We start from the raw sequence: 19,272 nt of genomic DNA on the forward strand, positions 1-19,272 counted from the left end.
TTGGTCTTTAGGATTGACCACGTGTGGTCTCCAGTTGGTGACGTTGCTAAGTATCACATACTTACACAACAGCGCCCTTGCACTGGAAACAGCAATGTTTTGATACATGTCCTTAGAAGAGTGAAGCAAAGTCCCTAAACCCTCCCACATATTTCCCCTCATATCTCACTGGCCATAATTGGGTCATGTGGTTCATTCCTATTTTAAGTCATTGAATTATCCTGGTCAAGTTGGTTCGTCAAGATTGAACTTCTGGACCTGAAGAGTTCCCGAGCCTGCAGCATCAGTCTCTATGTACACAGTTGCTGAATCATGAACACAGTTGGAAATTTGTTAGCAAATATGTTTTGGGTATGGGAAGTAAACTTTTTCTGTCACAAAAGCCTGTGATCTGTTGCGTTCAGGGTACATTTAGAGAAATACTATTGAGATCCTTGTCTTCGAGAGGTATTGTGTAGAATAGGAGAGACTAGTTGTATGTGGAAGAGAGGCTACGGGGATTTGGTAGGGAAGCACCTGCCTCTGCTCAGGGTAGTTAAGGAACGTCAGCAGCTTCTCAGGTATTTTATCTGGTATTTATGAACTCCACTCTGTATTCCACTTACTCACGTTGGGGCCAGCAAACTTTTCTCTGTTAAGAATCTGATGATAAACACAGCTTTGGAATAATTTCGGAAATCATGAGCTGTGAGTCCTTTCACTTTATTATTTTTTTTCAAGATTTTTTGACCATTCTGACTTCTTTGCATTTCTGTGTGAAGTGTAGGATCGTCTCATCGAGCTCTGTAATAAAAGACTGCTGGGATTTTGATACGGATTGCATTTAATATGTAGATCCATATGTGGAGTATTAACAGTCTTAAACCTTCTGATCCATGGGCATGGAATATCTGTATATTAATTTCAGCTTCATTTTGTTTCAGCATACAACCTTTGCATTTCTTTTGGTAAACTGATTCCTAAGTATTTTTATGCTGTTGTAAGTGGACTTGTTTTATTAACAACAACAAAAAGAATCTGAGTAAATATTTTAGGCTTTGCTGCCATATAGTCCTTTGCAGCTACTCAACTCTCCCAGTGTAGCACAAAAGCAGCCATAGACACACATAAATGAATGAGCATTGCTAAATTTCAGTAGAACAATTTATAAAAACGGGTGATAGATTTAGACTGCGGGCTATAGTTTACCAGCCCCTGCTCTGATATTTCCTGTACTCTTTTCTTTCCTCTTTCAGGATGTTTTTGGTATTCCCGTCCATTTATTTTTTAAAACTTTATTTTAGGGTAGTTTAGACTTACATAACAATTGGAAAGATTACATAGAGAGGTTTCATAAACCCCATCCCCATTTCCTTCTATTACTAGCATTCTGTATTAGTGTGGTATATTTGTCAGAATTAATGAACCAGTGTCCATGCTTTACCATCATTTAACGTCCACACTTTATTCACATTTTCCTGGTTTTAACCGAATGCCCTTTTTCTGTTCCAGTATTTCATTACATTTAGTTGTCATGTCTCCTTAAGTTCTTCTGGGCTGTGATAGTTTCTCAGACTTTCCTTGTTTTTGATGACCTTCACAATTTTCATGAGTCCTGGTTAGATATTTTGTAGAATGTCCCTCAGCTGGGATTCATCTGCTGTTTTCCTCAATATTAGGGTGAGATTATGGGTTTGGGGGTGGAAGCCCACAAAAGTGAAGTGCCATTTTCATTGCATCGTATCAAGAATCCAAATCACTGTTGATGTTAACATTTTGTCTGAGGTAGCGTTTGTCACCTTTCTTTATAAAGTTACTCTTTTCCCCTCTTTCTGTGCTGTACTCTTTGGAAGAGAGTATGTGAAGCCCGCATTTGAAGAATGGGAAGTTATGCTTCACTTTGATGAGTGCAGAGTACCTGTGTAAATTGTTTGGGTTTCCTCTGCATGGGAGATTTGTCTGTTCTTCCCCCATTTGTTTACTGCATCATCTTATTAGTATAAACTTACAGATGCTTACTTTATAACTTGGGTTATAATCCAGCGCTGCTTTATTTTGTTGCTCATATCACTCCAGCTTAGGCATTGGGAGCTCTTCGACATATCCCCATGTTTTTGTTGTTTTGTTAGGTTTTGTTTGTTGTTGTTGTTGTTTTAGCGCCTATACTCTGGCACTAGATGCTCCAGGTCCCTCTTGTATATTTCCTGCCTTAGTCCTAGAATTAGCCATTTCTCCAAGGAACCCTGGCTCCTTCTGTAGGAAAATTGTATTTGAAACCAAGACCTGCGTACCAGATAAAGTGCTGTTGGGCTGCCAGGGTCATTACTTTTAGGTTCTCAGGTGACAGGTCAAGGAAAATACATGTGTGTTTGGGTTAGCCTGTGTATATACATACACCTATAAATATGTCTATATATGGCCGTCTATATCCATGTGAAGCTAGAATTAGTTCATAATGATATCCAAATCTAATCTGTTATCACATGGTTCATTCTGTCTCTCCCCTCTTGTTTATTTATAACCTTCCACTTGGGCAATGAAAAAAGTTAACTCCCACCATTTGCTATCGTTTACATAATTGTTCAGTTACCAGTTACAGGACACTGGTTTCAGAATTATTACCTGTACCCTTTTGTCAGAGTACAGTGAGGTTCCTTTTGCCTTCAGTCTTGCAGGCTCTACTCATTCCTGATGTTACTTAGATCACTAACTTTTCCCCCTACTCTCTTCAGTGAAGTTGACATTTCATGAAATGACATGAATACCGTTAGCTCTTTGTCACATTCTGCAGTCCATGTTGAGATTCTCTGACCTCTTAAACATTTTTTAAAAAATTAACATGTACTGAGGTTCACTCTTTGTGTGAAAGTCTGTGGGTTTTGACAAATACATAGCACCGCTTATCTACCATTACAGTGTTATATGTAAGTTTCACTGCCTGAAAAAGTCCCTTGTGCTTTAACTGTTTAACCTTACCTCTTCCACCCCTAGCAACCAGTGATCTGTTTACTGCCTCTGTAGTTTTACCTAAATGGAATCATACAGCATATAGCCTTCCAGACTTTGTTCTTTTCACTTAGCAGTGTGCATTTAAATTCTGCCATCCAGCAATTGCATTGTTTTAATTTGCATTTTTAAATGACATGTTGAGCATCTTCTCATATAGTTATTCACCGTATCATTTTTGGTTAGGAGTCTGTTCAGATTCCCCCTCCCCAACCCTGCTTATAATTAGGGGATTTATTAACTCACTTAACAAGAAAGCTGTTGATAAGACGGTTTCATGATTGGTTCAGTTAGCACGCAAGCAGTATAGTCTTGAACCCAGGTACTTTGTGTTTTCTGTGTATTGACTTGTCTGGCTTTTCTGCTCTCAAGGTGGCTGTCATCAGTTCTAGCCTTTACACACCATCAGCAAAGTCCAGAGGCAACCAAGAGATAGTCTCTTTCTGTATCTTTCTCTCTCTCTCTTTTTTTACCATTGCATTTTTTTATTGAGATATATTCACGTAAAATTCACTGTATGCAAGTGTACAATTCAGTTATTTTTGGTATATTCACAAATTTGCCCAACCATCATCACTGTCAGAACATTGTCATCTCCCCAGAATGAAAGCCAGTACCCATTAGCAGTCACTCTTCATTTTCCCCTACTCTCAATCCTTGGCGACCACTAATCTGCTCCCTCCGTGTGGAATTGTGTGTTCTGGGTATTTCAGTTAAATGGAATCCTACTATATGTTGTTGCCTGTCCTCCTGGCTTTTCTTAGCATTATGTTTTCGAAGTTCATCCATGTTGTAGCATGAATTTATACTTTATTCCTTTTTATAGCTGATTAATATTACATTATATGGATATATCACTTTTTGTTTATTCATCAGTTGGTAGACATTGGGTTGTTTCCACATTTGGTTACTGTGAATGATGTTGTATGGACATTTGTTTACAAGTTTCTCTATGAACATGTATTTTCAGTTGTCTTGGGTATTGGAGTATACAGTTGCTGGTAATTATATGGTAACTGTTGAACATTTTGAGGAACTGCCAAACTGTTTTCCATAGTGGTTGTACCATTTTATACCCCCAATAGTTCTGTATGACAGTTCCTATTTAAATCCTCATCAATGCTTGTTTTTATTTTTTTTATTATATCCATTCTAGTGGTTCTGAATTGGTATATCGCTGTGGTTTTGATATTCATTTTCCTGGTGGCTAATGATGTTGAACATCTTTCTTTTTTTTTTTTTTTAATTAATTAATTAATTAATTAATTTGACAGAGAGACAGCCAGCCAGCGAGAGAGGGAACACAAGCAGGGGGAGTGGGAGAGGAAGAAGCAGGCTCCCCGCTGAGCAGGGAGCCGGATGCGGGGCTTGATCCCAGGACCCTGGGATCATGACCTGAGCCAAAGGCAGATGTTTAACGACTGAGCCACCCAGGCACCCCTGAACATCTTTTCATGTGTTTATTGATCACTTGTATATCTTCTTCAAGAAATGTTTATACAAGTCCTTTGCCGGTTTTTAAGTTGGGTTACTTGTCATTATTTTATAAGTGAGTCGTAAGAGCTCTTGATTTAAGTCCCTTATCAGGAATGAATTTTGCAAATACTTCCTTCCACTCTATGGCTTGTCTTTTTGTTCTTTCAGCAGTGTTTTTCACAGTGTAAGTTTTTAATTTTAATGGAGTCCAACATACCAACTTTTTCTTGAATGGATAGTGACGTTAGTGCTGTATATACAAACTCATCATGAAACTAAGGGACGTACTTTTAGCTCTGTGGTCTATTTTGAGTTCTTTTTTTTTTTTTTTTTTTTAAAGATTTTATTTATTTATGTGACAGAGAGACAGCCAGCGAGAGAGGGAACACAGCAGGGGGAGTGGGAGAGGAAGAAGCAGGCTCATAGCAGAGGAGCCCGATGTGGGACTCGATCCCGGTACGCCGGGATCATGCCCTGAGCCGAAGGCAGACGCTTTAACGACTGCGCTACCCAGGCGCCCCTTGAGTTCCTTTTTTTTTTTTTTAATTGTGGTAAAATATACATAACACAAAATTCACCATTTTAGCCATTTTTAAGTGTAAAGTTCAGTGGCATTTAAGTACATTAACATTGTTGTGCAACCATTACCATTGTCCATCTCCAGAACTTTCCATCATTTGAAACTGAACTCTATATCCATTAAACAGTAACTCATCGTTTCCCTTTCTCTCTAGCCCCCAACAACCATCATTCTACTTTCTGTCTCTTTGAATCTCATATAACAGAATCATACAGTATCTGCCCTTGTATGACTGGCTTATTTGAATTAGCATGATGTCATCAAGATTTAGCCATGTTGTAGCACTTATCAGAATTTCCTTCCTTTTCATGGCTGAGTAATAGTCCATTGTATGCACATACCATATTTTGTTTATAAATTTATCTGTCAGTGGACACTTGAATGGCTTCCACCTTTTGGCTACTATGAATAACGGTGGTATCAACATGGGTGTACAAATATCTGCTTGAGATCCTGCTTTCAATTCTTTTGGATACATACCCAGAAGTAGAATTACTGGATATTTAGTAATTCCATTTTTAATTTTTTAGGAACCCCCATACTGTTTTTCACAATACACCAACAGTGTGCAAGGGTTCCAGTTTCTCTACATCCTTGCCAACACTTGCTGTTTTCAGGTTTTTAATTTTTTTTCTTTTTAATCATAGCCATCTTAATGAGCACAGGATACGATCATTGTTGTTTAACTTTGCATTTCCCTATTGATAAGTGAAGAGCATGTTTTCATGTATTTTTTTGTCCTTTGCCCATTTTTTAATCCGTTTGGTTTTTTGGTCTTTGAATTAATAGGAGTTTTTAAAGTATATAATCTGGGTAATCCTCATTGGTTATACGATTTGCAAATATTTCCTTCCATTCTTTGGGTTGCTTTTTCACTCTGTTGATAATGCCCCTTGATGCACAAAAGTTTTGTTTTTTTTTTATCAGATTTTCTATTTTTTTCTTTTTTGCCTGTTCTTTTGGTGACATTGAAGAAAGCATTGTCAAATCCAGTGTCACGAAACTTTCCTTCTTTGTTGTCTTCTAAGAGTTTATAGTTTCAGCTTTTACATTTAGGGCTTTGATCCTTTTTGAATTAATTTTTTGTGCATGGTGTGAGCTTTGGTCCAGCTTTATTATTTTGCATGTGAACATCCAGTGTCCCCACACCAGGTGCTGGAGAGACTGTTCCTCCTCCGTTGAATGGTCTCAGGACTCTTGTTGCAGATCATTTGGCCATTACACAAGTGTTTATTTCTGGACCATTATTATATCCCACTGGTCTTTATAAGTCTGTTTCTATGCTAGTACCACTCCGTTTTGATGAGCTTTGTAGTCTGCTTGGAAAGCACGAAATGTGAGTACTGCAGTTTTGTTATTTTTAAACATTGTTTTGGCTATTATTTCAGGGTCACTTGAGATTCCATATGAATTTTAGAATGGGTTTTTTTTTTTTTTTTTGCAAAAAATGTAATTGGGATTTTTGTAGGAATAACATTGAATCCATAGGTCATTTAGGGCTATTCACATCTAGACAACATTAAAATTTCCTGATTCATGAACATGGAACGTCTTTCCATTTATTTTTGGTCTTAATTCCTTTCAGCAATGTTTTGTAGTCTTCAGTGTTGAAGTATTTTCCCTTACCTTGTTCATTTTTCCTGAGATTGTATTCTTTTTGATGCTATTGTAAAAGGAATTGTTTCTGTAATTTCCTTTCTAGACTGTTCATTGTTACGGTATAGAAATGCACCTGAGGGGTGCCTGGGTGGCTCAGTCAGTTAAGTGGTTGCCTTCAGGTCAGGTCATAATGTCAGGGTCCTGAGATGGAGCCCTGCATCAGGCTCCCTGCTCAGTGGGGAGCCTGCTCCCCTCTCTTCCCCACTCATGTGGGCTCTCTCTCAAATAAATAACAAAAATCTTTTAAAAAAATGCAACTGATACTTGCATGTTGGGTTTTGTTTGTTTGTTTTTTGTCCTGCAGTTTTGCTAAATTCATCTATTAGCTCTAAAGTTCTTTTTGTAACCTTTAGGTTTTCTTTATGTAAGATGATGGCATCCCAGAACAGAAATGGTATTACTTCTTCGTTTCCACTTTGGATGCCTTTTTTTTCTTATGTAATTATTGTGGCTAGAACTTCTAATACTGTGTTGTGTAAAAGTATTGAAAGCAGGCATCCTTTTCGTGTTCCTAATCTTAAAGGAAAAGTTGTTTCAGCCTTTTACTTCTGACTGTGATGTTAGGTGTGGATTTTTCATTTGTGCCATTTGTCATATTGAGATAATTTCCTTTTATCCCTTTCAAGATTTTTTATCATGAGAAGCTTTTAAGTTTGTCAGATGCTTTTTCTGCATCAGTGGAGATGATGTGTTTTCCCCCCCTTCATTTTAATGTGATGTGTTCCATTGATTGATTTGCATATGTGAACTTTTCTTACATTCCAGGAATAAATCTCACTTGGCCACGGTATTAGAGCCCTTTTAATAGGCTGCTGAATTTAATTTGCTGGTATTGTGTTAAGGATTTTTGTATTGTAACATAAGGGAAATTAATCTGTAGTTTTCTTTCAGTATCTTTCTTTACAGGTAAATGCTTTCTTCATACAATGTGTTAGGAAGTGTTCCCTCCTCTTCGTTTTTGAGAAGACTTTGAGAGTGATTGATTTTAATTCTTCAGATGTTTGGTAGAGTTTACCAATGAAGCCATGAGATCCAGGGCTTTTCTTTGTTGGGAGGTTTTTGATCACTGATCCAATACCCTTACTAGTTTTAGGTATATTCAGATATCCTGTTTTTTCATGATTCAGTCTTAGTAGATTGGATGTTTCTAGAAATTTGTCCATTTCATCTAGTTTATCCAATCCATTGTACAGTTGCTCATAATACTCCTTTATAATCTCCCTTTCATTTCCAACTTTAGTAATTTAAATCTTCCCTCTATTTTTCATGGTCAGTTTCACTTAAGATTTGTTAGTTTTTTTGATAGTTTGATGATTCTGTTGCTTTTCTGTTCAGTATTGCATTTATTTCTGCTCTAACCCTTTATTATTTCTTTCCTTTTTCTTTGGTTTAGTTTTGCTTTTTTAGTTTCTTACAGTGAAAAGTTAGGTTATTGATAGCAAATTTTTTTTTAATAATAAGGCATGAACAGCTATAAACTTCCCTGTAAGCACTGCTTTAACAGCATTCAACAAGCTTTGATATGTTGTGTTTTCATTTTTGTTCATCTGAAAGTTTTTGTGATCTTCCTTGTGATTTCTTATTTCACCTATGGTTATTTAGGTATGTTGTTTACTGTCCACATATTTGTGAATTTTCCATATTTTTTAATGTTGATTCCAGGTTTCATTACATTGTGGTCAAGAGAACGTACTTTATATGATTTCAGTCTTTTTAATTTATTTAGACTTGTTTGATGGTATTTCTGTGTATACATGAGAACGTAACTGCTGTAGTTGGGTGGAGTGTTCAGGAAATGTTTGTTAGGTCTAGTTAGTGTAGTGTTACTAAAGTCTTTACTTTCTTGTTGATCTTCTAATTGTTCTATTCATTATTAGAAGTGGGTAGGGAGGGGCGCCTGGGTGGCATAGCGGTTAAGCGTCTGCCTTCGGCTCAGGGCGTGATCCCGGCGTTATGGGATCGAGCCCCACATCAGGCTCCTCTGATATGAGCCTGCTTCTTCCTCTCCCACTTCCCCTGCTTGTGTTCCCTCTCTCGCTGGCTGTCTCTCTCTCTGTCGAATAAATAAATAAAAATCTTAAAAAAAAAAAAGTGGGTAGGGAAGTCTCCAACTATTATTATGAATTGTCTCTTTCTGCCTTTTATTTTTAAAGGGTGTGAATGCCAGTGGGTGAGGGAGAATGAATGATTTAATGTTACATAATACAAATATCTTTGATATTGACTGTAAAGAAGTCCTATAAATCAACATGAAAGATTCCATTCTTCATTGAAAAAATATGCAAAGGAATGATCAATTAGTAAACAAAGAAGTACAACTTTCTAAAAAGCATAGGAAGTTCTTCTTCACTTGTAATCACAGAAATGCAAAATAAAATGATATAACCATTAAAAAGTCTAACTAGCAAATATTTAAAACTTATTTGCAGTCTTAGAATATGGGGAGATAGGTATTCTCAAACACTGTTAATGGTTCTACAGGTTACTCTTCAAAAATCATTAAACTGGTCCTTACATATCTGCTAAATTGAATCCAGGCTTTGTGTTTGTTTTATTTTGGCAAGAATACTTTATATGTGGTTTATTTCTTGTGTATTGCATCATGCAGCAAATAACCTTTGACTCTTTTTGTGATGTTTTAATTGATCAGGTCTTGTCAGCTTGATTATTCTCTTGTAAAGTGCCTTAACAGCTTTTACCTAATGGTTTTACAGCCATTAATGGTTGTTGCCTAGATTGACTATATTAGGTTACAAGGTGGCAGGATTTTAGGTTAATCATTTCTTCATTCATTATCAAAATTCTTTTTTAAAAAAAGCACTTTTCCTAGTCAAATGTTTGGTTATCTTATGATACAGAAAAGCAGAATAAATGCTTCCTTTTGCCCTCTCCTTATTTAGGAGTTTCCAGAATAATGGCTTAGTTTTCTGGCTTCCTCCAAAGATTGATGGACTTGTGAATTTGAACACATATGATAATGTTTTCAACCCATGGCTGATAGTACTCTTTTTACTCAGTCTTTGCCCTGTGGGGGTTCTTTCAGGTTGGCTCTTGAATCCTTTTGATATGACTGTAGTCTTCAGTAACATCTTTGCTTTTGGCAAGATAGGTTCCAGAATCATTCTCTTTTTAGCCCCAAACCTGGAATTTGTCCAAAAGTCCCCTTTTCTTTTAGTGGGAAATGATATTTGAAGACCATAGTTTTGAGCTCTAGGGGGTATTCACTCCTGTAGGGTTGCTCAGTTTTTTCTAGGTCTTTTCAGTGGATAGAACTAGAAAATTCTAACTATTTTTCATTAAGGCAATGTAGATCATAATGTGTGTATTTTTTTAAACCAAATTTAGAGTTTCAAATTTTTACTATATTTTATATTTACTATACTGTATTAATTTTATATTTGTATCTTTTCTCTTACAGTGAAAATCTCAGTTCCTAGTGACAATAGCATGGTAACTTATAGTCTACTTACATTTGAAAGTTTGCAAAAAATAAAAACAATGTTATTACCACCAATATGATTACTTAACATAGTTTGATTTGATTTTCTATTTATCCTTAGAATATAGCTTCTAAGGGTATTCATTCGAATTCTGTGTTTTAAAGCAACTAAACCATGACACTCTATATGGTAGATGGACATATTTAATTTTGTTTTAGAGTTAGCTAAAGCATTTGCTGGTTCCTCAGTTAAGTGTATGAAGCAACAGAGGAAATACAGCTTCCCTCGTGTCGCTTTCACTCCATTCTCTCCTTCCTGTATGGAACTGCATGGGTGCTTACTTATCTTGACAGCTTGTGTTTTGTTTAAGCAAATAAATGTGTGTGCAAAGGTATTCATATTCTTTGATCCTCTCTCAGGTAAAAATAAAAAGGTACTACACATGGCACATTATTCTGTACCTTGCTTTTTGTTTTGTTTGTTCGGCTACTGTAGTGTTCCCCTAGCCTTGTGCACATGACACTGCATATTTTTGCCATATTGTCTTTGTGAGAAATCCCTATAGTGGGGTTGTTGCTTCATAGGATAAATACGCAAGTAATTTGGCCAAATATTGCCACATTGTTCCATTTCTCATCCCCATCAGCAGTGTAAGATCATATTGTCAAACTTCTGAAATTTTGCCGTTCTGATAGTGAGGAATTCTGAGTATAGCTTGATTTTGCATTTTTCTAATTATGAATAAAATTGTTGAAGGGCTTATTCTATGAACTGTTCATATTTCTTGCCCATCTTTTTGTTGGGTTGTTAGGCGTCTTGATTTTTTTAGAAACATTTTAAATGTTAGAGCTATTAACTTAGCTGATACAGTAAGTTGAAGTAGTTTTTTTCACCCACAGTTTGTATAGCCTTTTTTTTTAAGATTTTATTTATTTATTTATTTATAGAGTGCACATGAGCAGGGGGAGGGGCAGAGGGAGAGAGAATCTCTAGCAGACTCTGTGCTGATTGTGGAGCCGTATGGGGGCTCGATCTCATTACCCTGAGATCATGTCCTGTGCTAAAACCAAGAGCCTAATGTTTAACCTACTGAACTTTCCAGGTGCCCCTGTACAGCTTTTTGATTACAGTTGGTTCAATTTTAATTGTAATTGATTACAATTGAATAAACAGAAAGCAATATATCCACGTAATGAACTATTATTTGGCCATAAAATTGAATGATGAACATGGATGATTCTTGGAAACATGCTAAAAATGGAGGAAGCAAGGCACAGTAGGCCACATGTTCATTTATGAATTCCATTTATATATGATTCCAAGAATTGGCAAATCCATAGATACAGAAAGTACGTTAGTCGTTACTAGGAAATGGGGTGAGGAGAGAATGGGGAGTGACTGCTAATGTATATGAGGTTTCTTTTTGGGGTAGTGAAAATATTTCAGGATTAGATAGTGGTGGTAATTTTACAGTCTGTGAATATACTAATAAACACTGAAATGTACACTTGAAAATGGCTAATTTAATGGAATGTGATTTATAGATCAAGAAAAAATTAAAATTGCTTATCATCAATCTAATCATTAGAGCATTAAACAAATTCAAATTGAAGGGCATTCTACAAAATAATAGGTAAAGAGTATACCAGTGGTCCTCAAAAGTGTCAAGATCATGAAGGTAAAAAATAAAAGCCTCAGAAGCTATCTCAGATTGGAAGAGCGCAAGGAAACTTGAGAAAAAAGTGCTAAATCCTGGTTTAGATCCTAAATTAGGAAAAGAAAACATTAGTAGGAAAAATGGTGACGTTCAAATAGCATATAAATGAGCTTAAATTAGTATAGCAATGTTAATTTTTAGGTTTGGGTAATTGTACCATAGTTATTTAGGACACTGACATTTGGGGAAGTTTGGTGAAGGATATACCGGAACCCTGTACTGGTTTTGCAACTTTTCTGTAGGTTTTTAATTGTTTAAAAATAGAGCGGGCGGCTCAATTGGTTGAGCATCTGACTCTTAGTTTCGGCTCAGGTCATCAGGGTCTTTCTCCCTCTGCTCCCCTCCCACAACTCCCCCCCCCCCCGCCCCACTCTTGCACATTCTCTAAAATAAATAAATCTTTAAAACAATAAATTGTTTAAAAATAAAAACTATTAATTGCAGCAACATTAAAAGTGGAAATTCCATAGTAAGATCAATAGTGGAATGGTTAAAATTATGGTACATTCATACAGTGGAATACTGTATAGCCATTATAAAGAATGAAGATTTGCATGCAGTGACGTGGAGATAAATAGATAAAGGTTAAAAAAAGGCAACATGTATATTCTGTTACCAGTTATGAAAAAGTATGTTTTTACCATGTGAATGTACATGCATAAAAATACATGACCGATTTCTAACATTGTGAATACCTACGGGAATAGACGTGTATATTCCCTTACTTTAAGGGTTTACAGTGTTCGTATATTAGTGTAACAGTTATAATTTCTATGTATATTTATTCTATACAAAATAATGCAAAAAGACAATAGTCTCATTTGTCTCCTGCTTTATAAAAATGCTGAGTGCAATTATGTATCCCTTTAATACTGGCTTTCACAAGTTCGGTATTCTGCCTCTTTGTGTTAAGGCTCATCAGCTGACTTTCAGCGATATGTGTGCAGTGAATCATTGGTTGGTTGCTGTGTTCTACTTCGAATGAAATCTCAGGGAATGCTTGTTTTGCACAGTGTCTTGTTTTGATTACTAGTTATAAACTTCTGAATAGCCAGAGTGATGTTAAACCTCTAGTCACTTCTCTTTGGGAGAGAACTATGGTGGGGTTAGTTAACAGGACTGAGTCTAGAAGTTGTTTTCCCTCTCAAGCAATACAATGTTAATTTCTCAAATTAGAAAAAAAATACTCAGTGCTGAGTATTTCCTATGATGCATAGTATAGGGTCTTTTAAACAGAATGCTGGGGACCATGTCTTTTATTCACCTACAGGCTAACTTCAGTATGCTAGGAGAGTCATCAGTTCGCATTCTGGTGGGAGGGCCTTCTGTCTCCGTTTTAGAGAGGTTTCCCTTTATGGATTTTCACAATTATGTGTGGACTGAGGGATGAGATTGGAGAACTACAAAAGGGGTCTCAAGAAAGTTTTGAGTTTAAACTTAATCAAGGGGGGGTGTATCACTTAATGATTGCTACATAAGAAACTACCCCCAAATTTAGTGGCTTTAAAACAGTGGCCATTTATGACCATTCTTCAGCTTGGGGTTCTTCACTGGATTTGTTTGGAGTTCTTCATGCTTCTGTAGTCATTTGCAGGCTTGATGGAATTGGGTGACCTGAGACAGCCTTGTTCCTCTTTCAGGCAGCGAGTAATGGCTGTTCACTGGTTGGCCCAGGACTCATGCTTTCATCCTTCTGTGCTGGGCAGGCATTTCCATGCAGTCTTGAAGGCGTCTGGAGGCCTAAGGTCAGAAGTCTGTGTTGTCACTTCACCTGACATCTGTTGGTTTGAGTCAAGTTGTTAAGCCAGCCCAGATCCAGGGAAGTGGAGAAATAGACTCCACCTTTTGATGGCATAGGCAGCACAGTCATACTGCAAAAAGATGATGTGCACAGGAATGAGATTCGGAATCTGTAGGTCAGTCGTCTTTGCAGTCTTCTGCAGGTGTCATAGGATGACATACGTATTTTAGAATGATCACTCTGAGTGTGGTATCAAGAAAGATTTGGAGAAGGCAGGGAAGAGAAGTCAAGGTAGAGGTAAGAGGCCATTGCAATCCTCTGTAGGAGGGATGGTAGTGTGAATGAATAAAGACATCACCACACACTTATCATCGAAACCTCTCTCGATGTTCTGTACTGATGTATAAAAGGGCAGATGGACAGAGGAGACTTCGAACTGATCCAGAGAGGCTGCACTAGATCAGGCCCAACTGGAAATAATTGGTTAGGTTTTGTTAAAGTTTTTCTGACAAGCTCAGATAATTTAAGGGAGAAACTTGTGATACTTTTTTTCATCAGCATACTGGCCACCAAGAGCTTAGGAAGAATTGGAAGGAAGGCAGATTTATTTTTGTCACCTCCTTATATCCCGTTGCCCACACTAAAGTTCCCACTATACCAAGGCCTGCCTGCCTGTCCTAGTACATTTCTCTCACGTATCACTGGTATTGGCTAGGAGTAGTTGATAGTTAAAGTAATCTGCGTAGAGGTGAGAATGAGAAAGTGTTTGCATTTTAGAAGAGGTCTTTGTTAAACAATTTCTAATTGATACATCTAAATATATAATACGTAAACAAAAAGGTGGGTTGTCTGTTTTTTTTGGAAGGTGTTAAAATAGCGTAATATCCTAAAAATACATCACACAGATTAAAGTGTGTATCTGTTTTTATGTGTAATCAGCATTGCCACCACATGGATCTCTATCCCATTGGTCTCCGTAAATAGAGCTTCATTGCCTCCGAGAGCACCAAACCATGGAAACGGCAAATGAGAAATAGAGTTGTCTTCTTATGCTTCCTTTTGTGCACTGTTTTCAGAGTTTTTTGAGATTCTTGTATGCGTGATACTTAATAAATGAAATGATGCAAGAGCAGTAGTTGGGCTATTTATTTACAGGTTCACAACAGCGTTCAGAAGCAGTTGTTTTGTAGTGTGACTACACTTGGGTTGGTGACTATCAGAATTTTTACCCAAATAACTAGGAATTATTAGTAAATGTGTATACGCTAATTTACTTTTTTTAAATGCGTTTTTGCCACCACTTATACAGTTTTTTTCCTGTAGGTTTTGAAAGGTTCTAAACATAACTCATTTTACAGACAAATACATAAGTGTGTATCTCTGAGCTATAAGGATTGTTTAAAAACACACCTTACTTCAATACCATTATTACAAGGAGCATAATTCTTTTTTTTTTTTTAATATTTTATTTATTTATTTATTCGACAGAGAGAGACAGCCAGCGAGAGAGGGAACACAAGCAGGGGGAGTGGGAGAGGAAGAAGCAGGCTCCCAGCGGAAGAGCCTGATGTGGGACTCGATCCCGTAACGCCGGGATCACGCCTTGAGCGGAAGGCAGACGCTTAACCGCTTTGCCACCCAGGCGCCCCAGGAGCATAATTCTTTAGAACCAGCTAATATCCAGTCCATTTTCAAATTTCCATGATTGTCTCAGAATTGTCTTTTTTCCGGGTAGTTTGAGTCAAACCCCAAAGTCCTACAATACTGCTTTTGGTTAATATTTTCCTAAATTTCTTTTAATTTATATACTAACATAGTTCTCCCTCCTTTTTCTTTTTTTCTTTGCCCACACCATTTCCTTGTTGAAGAAATTGGGCCGTCTGCTTCAAAAAATTTTCTGCGTTTTGGGTTTTGCTGTTTAAAAGATCAGAGAAAAGATGTTAGTCTCTGAAGATGAGATTCTTTTTCCATCTCAGAGAGAAGGGCTATTTGGTTACGTCATTGAACAAAGACAAAAATCCTTTCCTTCATAGCATTTAAATTACCATTTCATGGGCAGTAGACAAAAATGAATCCTAAAGTTTGTTGGAAATCCTCTAGAAAACAGTAAGAGCATAACACGGGGATAGGGAGCTGTGGGGACCTCCTTGGACTAGTGGGATGTGGGTGGGGCTGAATGCCCTGGAAGTCTGACAGGGTGGAGCCCGAGGAGTTGCCAGGATCTGATTTACATTTATATGGGGACCCTGGCTGCTGTGCAGTGGGTGAAGGAGGAAGGGTAGGAAGCCAGTCTATGACCTGGGCCAGAAGTGGTAGAGGGTTAGATGGAGGGCAGTGTGGGGCAAGTCAAGGGTAACGGCAAAGTTTCTGTCTCTAGCAGCTAGAACGACTTAATCAGGGGCAGAGGCTGAGTAGTTCCTGCCGTTTCCATTCACTATTCTGTTGGTAAAGGACTGTTGAAAACTAATACTTTTTGAAGGTTATGTTCAAGGCCTTTTGGTTTGGAAGGGGTGAGTTATTAGATACTTAAATATTTTTTCTTTTAAACTTTGTAAAATGCTTTCTGTTTTTGCAGATGTGTTGTTTAATGGCATTTAAAGGTACCTTTCATTGGACATTGCAAAAATTTAGAGATTTGCAAGTTTATATTTTTAAGAACATTTGTTCTTGGCTCTGAAAATTTTCAAAACTACAAAAAAATTCAAAGTAAAATTATATTTCCTTCATCAAAATTCAGCAGTTAGCATTTTTTGACATTTGCTCTAGGAAGTATGTATGTACCTTTGTTTTTTGTTGTTGTTGTTTTTGCCAAACCATTTGACAGTAAGTTGCAGACATCAGGAACACCCATATGATTACCTAATGGAAAGTCCATATTCATATTTTATCCTTTATTCCCTTTTCCTCCAGGATCCAGTCCAGGATCCCGCATTTCGTCATTGTGACTCTTGCCTCTTTCAAGATGTATGAGTCTCCTGACCTTTACTGTCATCTTCTATGACATTGACATTTTTAAGGAGACTGTGCCTGTTATCTTGTAGAATTTCCCAGAGTCTGGATTTGTCTGATCATTTCCTTATGATTAGATTCCAGTGAAATGATGCATATTTACTTCTACCTTTTAAAGACTTAAAAATATAAGCATAGGAATAGTGAGGGTTTTACAGAGTCTTTTGCAAGCATCACTTCCTGTTACTACCAGGTGGTAGTAAGGCATCTAATCTTGTAATAAGCATTGTCACAGAATCAGTGTGAAGTTGAAGAGAATTTTAGATTTATCTCCAGAAGTGTTAAACTGCAGACAACTAACAGAATAGATACCAGAAACAGAAAGCTGGATTTTGACCCCTTGGTATGGACTGTGTTTTCCTTATTGTTCTTCCTTCCTCCATCATTTAAATCATCTGTGCTGCCCTTGAAGCTTTTGAGGAAGTGACCACTTGCCCACCTCTTTCTTTACATAGCTAGAGAAACCAGGCTTAGAAAGGCCAAGTTGCTGAGGAACACGTAATTGGTAAGAGACAAAATAGTCGGGTCTTGGAACCTCAGTCTCTTAAAGACCTAGTTGACTCTCAACCAGAGCTCAGTTATTTGCATTGATGGTAACTTTGGCACCTTCTGTGGCTAGGTGAGGAATCAGGGATGCCACACAATGAAGTTTTATCATATATTACATGGATAGGCCCTACGCTTATTTAATGCGGCATTTATTTTGTGTGTTAGATATCATTTTAGCAAAATGGATTTCTTTTATCTGTCTGCTATTTTTCATAATAACTTTCTTCCTTTTTTAGCTACAAGGCTTCGGCAGACCAAGTGTATACCATGCTGCTATTGTCATCTTCCTTGAATTCTTTGCGTGGGGCTTGTTGACAACTCCAATGTTAACTGTAAGTATTGCTGAACAGGTCCTTGTTCATGAAAGCAAATCAGAGGCTCTTAAGCAACTACCCCCAGGGCCAAATGTTTAGCTTTGTGTTTGAGAGAACCTCTTGACAGCGCTTTTAGACTGTTTATTCCACTGGGTTGTGTCCACTGTGTAGACTGTGAACTACCTGCAACAAGACACCTGGGGTGCACGTTCAGTATTCTTGGGCAGCAAGGCCCTCCCACTGAACCGGAATCTTGGATGTGCTGTGAGTGAACTGTAGGTATTTAGGAAGACGGTGAAGATGCACTGGGGAAACCACTGCAACGTTTTGTTGAACTTTGTAACTTACCTTGTATGGATGTAATGGCCTTTGACTGAGAACATAGTAAATAGATTGGTAAGTACCTTGGAACAGTGAAAGTGATCATTGTAAGAATGTTCAGATTTCATATTTGATAGCTAACTTCCCTATAGCCACTTCTTCGCAGAGGCTGTACTGAATTTCTTAGCAAGAACGTAGATGTTTGATATGTGTTGTGGTTAGAGGAAGGGAGATGCTTAAGAAAGGATTGGCCTGTAGATTTTGGTGCTTAATTACTATTTTATTTTTTTAAAAGATTTTATTTATTTGAGAGAGAAAGTGCATGTGCACGCGTGTGTGCGAGCAGAGGGAGAGAGAGAAGCAGACTCCGGGCTGAGGACAGAGCCCGACACCAGGTTCAGTTTCAGGACTCTGAGATCATGACCTGAGCCAAAATCAAGAGTCAGACACTTACTCGACTCAGCCACCCAGTCGCACCCCAATCACTTACAATTCTAATAAAAATATTTTAAAATTGAAGAAAAAGATATTTTTAAATTGGCCTTACATTTCAGTTGTCTTAAATTGTTCTTTAAAAATCTGTGGTGGTGAACTCTTCCCAGTCACCATTTTGCCTTATCAGAGAATCTGAATCCCTTTGGATACAGATCAACTTTGTTCCGAGATTAGCTTTAGAAAACAGGGAACTTTAAAGTGTGGCTATTAGCCTTACGTAAGACTTTGTTATTTTTAATTCTTCTGGTGCAATTAAAATAAAATTTGATTAATTAATTAAAATGACAGCTTGGATGGAACAGTCAACTTAAAAGATTGCCTGTGTTCTTAAACCGCTATTTTATTCTTTCTCATTACGCTACCTTTTCCTTCTTAATGCTTTACTACAGAAGGTAATTGGTTATTAGTTAAAGGGGGTAAGTGGTCCCCATTTTAAATTTCATGAGCCCGCTGTGTTCACCACTGTTTTGGACTGCCTATGACATAATTGGTGCTCAGTAGATATTCTTTGAATAATAAGTATATGCATTGTAGGCACACATGTGTCCTTGAGGGATTGTTTCTTTGAGACATATTTTCAGTATGAATATAGACACACCAGGCTACTCATTGTAAGGAACTGTGTTACTTAATTCCCCGACCCCCTGCCCACTTGTGTGTTAAGTGTTTTAAATAGTATTTTTCTAATGCAACCAGAAATCTGCTGTAGTAGTTCAGCAGGTTTCTCAGTATAGACTTCATCCTATAATCATGCTCTAGTAAGAATTCAAAGCAAAGTGAAGAATACTTTAATGTTTTTGAGGCCTTTTAAGAAATTCTAAAACCACCTTCCAGACAGTTAAAATCTTTGGGGACCTTTTTGGCCCTAGACCAGATTGTCAGATCCCTTTTAATTTTAATTACTTAATTTTATGTGCCTTTCTTCTTACTGCCCAATGCAGATAATTTTCCTAGGGGTTCTTTGTCCTTGTTAGACCCTGGAATGC

The 19,272-nt window shown here is 37.3% G+C and overlaps 2 protein-coding genes across 3 annotated transcripts in view; one reads left to right on the top strand and one right to left on the bottom strand.

The window, feature by feature from the left end:
- SLC71A2 (solute carrier family 71 member 2) overlaps positions 1 to 19,272 on the top strand; it is a 68,511-nt gene that overhangs the window by 12,638 nt on the left and 36,601 nt on the right. The window contains exon 2 of the mRNA XM_045772442.2: positions 17,393 to 17,488. Within this exon, the coding sequence (XP_045628398.1) occupies positions 17,393 to 17,488 (96 nt within the window). The remainder of the gene's footprint in view (positions 1 to 17,392; positions 17,489 to 19,272) is intronic.
- The window catches only part of LOC123776458 (uncharacterized), a 106,735-nt gene that overhangs the window by 4,490 nt on the left and 82,973 nt on the right, over positions 1 to 19,272 (bottom strand). Inside the window, exon 3 of one of the 2 annotated variants that reach the window (XM_045772447.2) lies at positions 15,239 to 15,512. The exons of the other annotated variant lie outside the window; for it this stretch is intronic. Coding sequence (XP_045628403.2) covers positions 15,407 to 15,512 — 106 coding nt within the window. The 3' untranslated portion in view covers positions 15,239 to 15,406. Of the gene's footprint in view, positions 1 to 15,238; positions 15,513 to 19,272 lie in introns of those variants that run through there. 2 annotated transcript variants of the gene reach the window in all.

The sequence above is a fragment of the Ursus americanus genome, chromosome 34 (assembly GCF_024610735.1).
Source record: "Ursus americanus isolate L20-20 chromosome 34, mUrsAme1.1.p, whole genome shotgun sequence".
NCBI classification, from domain to species: Eukaryota; Metazoa; Chordata; class Mammalia; order Carnivora; family Ursidae; genus Ursus; species Ursus americanus.